General features: G+C 53.5%; 1 protein-coding gene across 1 annotated transcript; it reads right to left on the reverse strand.

Moving 5' to 3' along the window:
• Positions 1 to 204: 204 nt before the first annotated feature.
• Positions 205 to 7797, reverse strand: LOC120503489. Its single transcript, XM_039711997.1, has 3 exons — positions 7466 to 7797; positions 4984 to 5107; positions 205 to 1589 (listed from the first exon to the last, which is right to left on the reverse strand). Exon 3 carries the CDS (start codon positions 1468 to 1470, stop codon positions 205 to 207), a length of 1266 nt encoding a protein of 421 aa, XP_039567931.1. The 5' UTR covers positions 1471 to 1589; positions 4984 to 5107; positions 7466 to 7797.
• Between the last annotated feature and the right edge of the window lie 421 nt (positions 7798 to 8218).

Below are 8218 nucleotides of genomic sequence, written 5' to 3' on the forward strand. Positions count from 1 at the left end.
GAGGGGTTAGGAAGGATACAGTGTATGGAAAGGGAGGGGAGAAGCATAACTGACGGGGCGATCCAGGAGGGAGACAGAGAGGGAGTCCGGGCAGAACCATTATCAGAAAATAGGGGATACAGGAATGAACCACTATACGTAAACACACCCCAACATCTCCCCCTTTTTTGTTTAAAAGAAAAGAAAAAGGGGGAGAGGGGCAACTTAAAAGCTGTCCTCTGGGAGGTCTCCTGACCAAGGGTGGTCTTCCATCTGGTATTCTTCTCCTTCCGAACTTCCTTCTTCATCTTCGTCTGAAACTCCTTCTTCGACCACCACTCGGTTGACCTCCTCAGACGAAATTAACTTAAGAATAAGTCTCTTTAGAATTCTCCATATGATGGAGATGGAAATCAAGATAACTAACAGAACAAACAGAACCAAAACAACAGTCTTTAAAACAGAGGCCACCCAGCCCGAGAGTCCCCATCCCGTAAAAAGGTCCCCCAACCAGTCCGATGTTCTTTCTTTAATATCGTTGATCATCCCTTTCATTTTGTATATGGAGCTTCTGGCATCCTCGGTTTTTGATGTTAAGTTGAGACAGCAGAGCCCCTCAAACTCTTTGCATCGATGGTCATGGAGCAGCAATAGAAAGTCTATTGCTGCTCTGTTCTGAAGGGTCGCCTGCCTTGTTATTTCCTCGTCTGATAGGAGGTCACTCAAAGCGGCTGAGGTCAAATTTGCTTGTTTGGCTACCCAACACTCTAGGTGGGCCAATTCACCTAGAGACTTCGCAATGGACACCCACGGAAGAAAAACTGTCCATGCGACACCTTCTGGCTTAGACCAATGTACAATTTTGGAGTCGCACTGTTCATCTAAGTCTTTCAGGTCTCTTGTTATGCGGGCTGAATTGTGTGCGACTATTTTCTCCTTCCAATCCTTAATTTGGGAGTTGTTAGGCGCAAACAGCGTCAGCCGCCCAAAAGTACACGGGCCTCCTATAAGGCGAGAGGGGATGCCTGCCCATGCCCGGTCTCCGCAAATAAGAAATACACCATTAGGGAGGGCTCTGGGTTTATCATCAAGGCTAAGGGAGGTGGTAATATGGGAGGTAACGGAACACCAATTCCCCGCCGCGTAGTTCTGATTAGGTTCTATGACAGGTGTGAAAGATCTTTCGTCGCGGCCGGGGAAGGGGAAAAACTCAATACACAAACGAGCCGATGCGGAGCCGAGCAGTTTAAATTCAATAGGTTCAGATTTTGATATATTCAATTTGAACATTAGCCTCCTCCAGATCAAATTAGGGTTGGGACTAGAGGGGCGGAAGACTTTATTTTGGGAGAGGGGTTCGAGGTAGGAGTAAAGGGGTTCAGGAAACTCATCTGGAGGGAGCGGGATCCCCACAAGGCAGGTCAACAAGGGGTCTGCTGCCGATGCGGTGGTGAGGCACAAGTGATCCTGGCCGAGGGCGCCGGCAAGCATTCTCCAGACGTTTTGTCTGGGTTGGGGGACAATTCACGGGCTCGCGATCATGAGGAAGCTCCAGAGGATGATCAACCTGATGGTAATTCTGGGGACGGGCATTCTCGGGCTTTCTTGGGCTAAAGAAAACAGAACAGAGAGTCATTAGAATAAATTATAAGGGATGGTTCTGCCCAGGGATGATGTCTAAATCCCCCTCGAAGGGTTTCTTCCTCCTCCTCCAACAGGCCTCTTCGACCTGTGCCACTTTCCTGGCCAGACATGGACGGGGGGCAGTGAACAGCTTGACCCATTTCGAAGGGACCCATTTTGGACCTGAGGGAGTGGACACGCAAACGTATCCCCTCCCCCAAGTGATGAGGTCGAAGGGTCCCTCCGTCCTCCAGGTCTCGGGGTCCTTAACGAGAACTGGAGGTCTCTCTTTCGGCTGCAGTTGTTGATGCTGCCCGAAGTGCCTTACTATTGGTGGATTTAAATTATCAAATGAACAGTTTAAAAAGTTGATGGTAAAAAGGGCCTTGGCAAGGCAGACCTGGGGGGACTCCATCTTCATTGCCTCTCGTTGTTGCTGAAGGACCCTTTTGAGGCTCTGATGGGTCCGCTCCACAACAGCTTGACCCATTGGGGAATAGGGGATGCCGGTCTTGTGCTCTATTCCCCATTGCTGCAGGAAGTTGCGCAGCTCCCTGGATTTATATGCTGGGCCATTATCTGTTTTTAATATTTTGGGGATGCCCAGTGTGGAGAAGGCTAAAAGCAGATGTTTTTTGGTGTCATTTGCCTTCTCCCCTGCGTGGGCGGAGGCAAAGACAGCGCCAGAGAAAGTATCCACGGATACGCGCACAAATTTGAGCTTACCAAACTCAGAAATGTGAGTTACATCGGACTGCCACACCTCACAGCTCGCTAACCCTCGAGGGTTGGCTCCCGTGTTGACAGATGGGAGCTGGAATGATTGGCAGTGGGGGCATGTGGCCACAATGGCCTTGGCCTGGTCGCGGCTAAGATGAAACTGCCGGACCAGACCAGGCGCGTTCTGATGGTAGAGCTGGTGGCTGATCTTAGCCTGGCGGAACACGTCTGGGAGCGGGGCCATCTGCACAGGGGCAGCAAGGGTATCAGCCCTCCTGTTCCCCTCAGCAATGAACCCTGGCAGGTTAGTGTGGGACCGCACATGCATCACATAAAACGGTTGCTCTCGGTGGGAGACTAAGTTCACCAGTTTTGAGAGCAAGCGATAAAGGGCTATGTTGGACACCTCCTGCAGAATCGCATTTTCAGAGCGGGCAACTACACCTGCAACATAAGCTGAATTGGTGACAAGATTGAATGGTCCAGGGAACTTCTCGAAAGCCCTGACGACAGCATCCAACTCAGCGACCTGAGGTGATCCTTCCACCTCTTTGATGTCTGCCTCCCACCGCTGACTCTGCGGATCCTTCCAAGTCATAACTGACTTGTGGGATGCGCCGGATGCGTCGGTAAAAACTGTCAAGGCTTTCAGAGGAGTTCTACTCTGAACCTGCTTAAGAGACAATTTAAATTGAACCTCCTGATTAAAAATTTTGTGGGCCAGCCGATGAATAGAAATTTGACCAGTGTAGTTGTCCAGAGCGAACTGCAGGGCCTCATTCTCTTGGAGAAGGTGTTCCAACATAGCTTTTGTGAAGTGGCCCGATTCCAATTTGAGTGGAACGTGAATGCATGCGAAGTCCACACCTGCCAGCTCCCTGATCCGAAGGCGAGCCTTACAGATCAGTTCCGCCAACAGCTCCTGTGGCCTCGTCATCCTTTTGGACCTTTGGTGGCTAAGGAACAGCCACTCTATGATCAAGAGAGGGTCCCTAGCCCCTTGGTCCTTTTTGGTGTTATCCTTGTTGTCCTCCCACTGGAAAATCATTCCATGGAGGTGTGGCAATTTTCCGAGTATGATGAATTTGAAGGGCAGACCCGGCTGGTAACGATGGGCCTGCCTCTCCAAGATGGACTTTTGGATTTTCTCCAGCGCAGTCTGTGCCTCTTGGGTGAGAGACCTAGGAGAACTACGCTCCTCTCCCCCTTTCAATAAATTGAAAAGGGGGGCTAGGTCTTCGGTGGGGATGCCTAGCCAAGGCCTCACCCAATTCAAGGACCCACACAGCTGCTGGGCATTAGAAAGTGTCCGAATTGAATTGCGAATTGTAATCTTTTGGGGAATGATAGTTCTTTTGCCAATTTGAAGACCCAGATATTTCCAGGGTGGCATCCTCTGAATCTTCTCCTGCTGCAACTCAAACCCTGCAGCAACCAACGCAGCGGTTGTAAGGTCAAGACTTGGGTAAGCACGTCATCAGTTGGAGCACAAACTAAAATATCGTCCATGTAATGTAAGATGATGGTATCGGGTGCCTTCGCCCTTACTGGTGATAGCAGGGAAGAGACATACCACTGGCATATAACTGGACTGTTTTTCATTCCTTGTGGAAGAACTCGCCAGTGGTATCTCTTCCTGGGAGCCTCTCGGTTGATGGTAGGTACCGAGAAAGCAAAACGCGGGGCATCGTCCGGGTGCAGGGGAATTTGGAAGAAGCAATCTTTAATATCGATTATGGCCAAATTCCAATTTCGGGGGAGCATTGTTGGGGAGGGCATCCCTGGTTGGAGGGGACCCATATCTTCGATGACATTGTTTATTTGTCGGAGGTCATGAAGGAGCCGCCACTTATCTTTATTTGGCTTCTTGATTACAAACACTGGGGAGTTCCACGGAGAGGTGGTCTCTACCAGGTTGCCCTTTCGTAGTTGCTCCTCCACGAGCTCCTCAAGCGCCTTCAATTTCAGTTTTGAAAGCGGCCACTGTTCTACCCAGACTGGTGTATTTGTCAGCCAATTCAGCTTCTGGGTAGGGCGCTCCTCAGTGACCGCCACCCCAAAAACCTGGGGAGCCACTGGTAGATCAATTCGGGCTCCCCATTGGGCAAGCAGGTCCCTTCCCCACAGGGGCTCTGTGTAGTCTAAAACGAATGGACACACAGAAGCCAATTGTCCATCCGGCCCCCTAATTTGTACAATGCTCTTTGACTGCTTTGCCAATTGGATCCCCCCTACACCTCGGATCCGCTCTGCCGCATCTTGCAGCTCCCAATGCGACGGCCAATCCCGCAAGGGAATGACCGTGACATCTGCTCCAGTGTCCAGAAGCCCGTGAACGAGCTTCTGGTCTCCACCCCTCTGTAGGCTGCAGGTGATTCTAGGTTTTTCTCTGCCTAAAGCCTGGGCCCAGGCCACTGATGGAAGGTGTGAGGATGTGGATGTTCCCGGTGGCTCTGGATCCCAGACCCCCCCCAGGGACAGGAAGGGCTTGCGCCACAATCTGACCCCGAGGCAGAAAGGTGGGAGGGCTGGCACAATACATGGCAATGGCAAATTTTCCTGGGTCTGATGATAGAAGACCCGGGATGATGTGAATGTCAGGTGGTGTCAGTTTTGAATCTCCAACTATGACGAACCTACCCTTGGTCCGATGCCAAGTACCTGGGCACTCCGGGCTGACGGAGACCAACTGGATGTCAGAATTGCTGAGGTGGAGCGGCTCCGTCAACTGCAGCCGAAAGGGTACTGTCCTCGAGGTGGTCGTGAGGACTGGCCGTGGCACCGCCTGGAAAAGACAAGAAGTAGGTTGGATAAAAGTCATGTCCGGTAATGTATAGGAAGTTGTGGCAACAGGCAGGTCCTGTTGGAGGTTTCCCTCCTCTCCCTTTCCCCCGCGTGCTGGTAAACTGGAACCTGCCCTATTTTTATCGTTGCGTGGGGAGGGGGCGCGCTTGTTGATTAGTTTTTTTTCTGTTGTTGTGCTGTCCCCTGAGGCCGCTGTTTCATTTTGAAGTCATAAAACTCCCGCCTCAGGGGACAATCCGGCATCCAGTGACTGGACTTGCCGCACAGGTGACATGGGGCATCTGTCCGGGGCTGCATCCTGGGCGTGGTGGGATGGAAGGATGAGGGAGCAGCAGCAGCGGCAACTTCCTCCAAGTCCGTGGCGGCCACCCTCCGAGCCGGAGCCTTGAGTCTGTTGTTGAGCTCCTCCACGATGATGTTCACTTTCCGGTCGCAGACATCCAGCATTTGGTCCAGAGTGGGTGGAGGATCCAGTGGCAAACTGAGGATGGCGGCCTTGCAGGCTGGATTGGCGTTGGTCGCCGCCATCTCTGTGAGGATCCCCACCCTGGTGGTTTCATCCTGGACCTGCGTCGCGACCGCTCTGCGGAGGCGCTCAACAAAACTCAAAAATGGCTCGTTAGGTTGTTGAACTATCTTTATGAAGGATGTTAAAGGGGTGGTAGGGGACCGCAGGGTGAGGAATGCCCGCTCGGCTGCCTTCGCTCCCTCCCTCAAGGCCGCCGCAGGGACATACCACACCTGCGTTTGTCCATCCCCCCATGTCCCCGTCCCACACAAGTGGTCCGTTGATAGCATTCCCCCCTGCAGATCCGTGGCTGACACTGGGTTCTCCCACAATGAAGGTAAGATTTTAACAATCTCCCTTCGCCAATGCTTTTCCCATACTAGGAATTCTGTAGGGTTTAAAAGGCAGGAGAAAACCACCTCAGATCTTCGGGGGTGACCACTGATTCGGAGAGTGTGGCCCTCAGGATCTCCCGGAAGTATTCACTCTCCCGGGAGAAATCCTTCTGGGCCTTGCACAACTCCTTGATCGAGTGGTGTGGGAACGGGGTCCATTGGGGCTGGGTCCTCCCCTCCCCCATGGGATGGTAAGTGACCGGGGCCGCAGAGATGACTGGCGGTCCCGGGTCCCGGCCCTCAGCCCCCCCCCCAGCCCCAGATGGAGCGTGGGAACCGGCAGGTGGGCCGTGGGAACCGGAACAGAGGGAGGAAGGGGAGGAGCCAGGGATGGGGGCGGAGACGGGTGGTGACTTTGTCTCCGCCTGCGAGGCGTGGTATGAGGGAGGAGCCGACGCTGGAAGGGGAGTGCCGCGGGGAGGAGGTTCTGGAGGAGGGGAGGGAGGAGCGATGGGAGGAGAAATTAAAGGTGAAGGAGAGGGGTAAGAGGAGGAGTCAGGATGATGGAAGGGGTTGTGGTGGGAGAAAAAGGGATTGTGGGAAGAAGGAGGATTTTTGGCGGGAAATGCCATGTGGCTCCCGCCATCTTGGGCTCTTTGGGAGCCATCTTGTGAAGAGTATGAGGGCAATGGGGAGGGGGGAGAAGGAGGAGAAATACTGAACCGAACCGAACGTTTTAAACTTGGGGTCCTATGAACCGGGGAAAAGGGGGTATGGGGAGACTCCCGGGGAGTCTGGCCAGGACTCCTCGGGCGGGGGGATCAGGATTCCCGAGGAGAGCAGGAGCGGTGAGACGAGCTCCGCGCGGTGCTGTCGCGGGCTGCTCCCTTCAGGATCCCGTGTTTAGGGGTAACAGGAGAGGGAGAAGGGGTAGGGCAGGGAGAACAGGGAGAACTGGAAACCAAACTTTGTTCAGATGGCTGTCTCCTCAGCTCCCTCTGGGACTTTAAAACTCCCCTAACTTGGGAGGCCCAGAAAGCAATTCTCGACAATGAGGAGTCCCCCACTCTCGCCAATTCTTCTAATTTAACGCAGATTTGGTCCCAAAAATGCCAATCATGAATTTGTTCTGGGGAGACCTCTGGGAACTGGGCAGACAGCCATATGACTAACTTTCTTATTTCTTTCCTTTTAATTTTCTCAAAACCCCCACGAAAAAGGATACCCGATACAAAACTGAAACTGAGCCTTTGACAGGTGAGCACCCATATTTAGATGTTGGAAAAAGACCCAAGCCCACCAACCCCGGAAAACGCGAAATAAAAGCAAAAAGCGTAGACTCCCGGTGTAACCCCACCGCCAGACTATGCCAGCAAGTTGCTGGCCAGCAAGAAAAGAGAGAAAAAGAAGCCCGGACAAAACCGGGAGGCCGGACGAAACCGGCTGAGTTTAAAAAGGTGGGGTGAAAAAAGGAAAGGAGGGGAAAAGGACTTACAGGTCACCAGGAGGTCCAACGAGAGTCCAGGGAAGGTGACTCCTGTGGTGGGACCGACTCCTGGGTGCAGGGAGCTGCCGGTCCCGGTCCCCGGGGAGCGCCACCCACCACAGTGGGTCTGCTCACCCTGGGGTAGCTTGACGGCCAGAAGAGGAACTGTCTAGAAGTCCAGCGGGTTGAGCCCGATGGCTCTAGGATCCTCGTCCGCGGGGTCCGGTGATCTCCTCGGACATGCCCCATGTTGGGCGCCAAACTGCAGCGGCGGCGGCTGACCTCTAAGTCTCCGAATGTCCCGGCTAGCTGCGGCCAGCACTGCCAGCAGCACTGGGGGCACTCTCTCACCGGAGGGCTTCCCTGAGAGAGCGCCAAAGGCTATCGCCTTTGGAAGCGAGGATCCACAGAGCAGTGAAGAGGAGCAGGGCTGCAACCCACAGGAGAAGGAAAAGGCAGGACCGCGTCGACGGGGGAAAAAACGAGGGTGTTTATTGCAGAGGGGTCGTCGGGCGCGGACAAAGGAAAAACATGCCCAGCAGGGCCTTATAACATGAGGACGAGGACCAATCAAAATTTTCGATGGGAGGGGAAAACAAGTAACAAACAGCTCGGGTATCCAACTGGGGTTAACTGGGGGTGGAGCCCTGGCCCCTGGTCCAATCACCCGATGCCAAGGTAGAAGGTTCTGGATGGAAGGGTGTGGGCACCGAGTGACGGACAGGCAACCAGGGAGGGGTTAGGAAGGATACAGTGTATGGA

The sequence above is a fragment of the Passer montanus genome, unplaced genomic scaffold, assembly GCF_014805655.1.
Source record: "Passer montanus isolate IOZ18808 unplaced genomic scaffold, ASM1480565v1 scaffold26, whole genome shotgun sequence".
Classification (NCBI taxonomy): domain Eukaryota; kingdom Metazoa; phylum Chordata; class Aves; order Passeriformes; family Passeridae; genus Passer; species Passer montanus.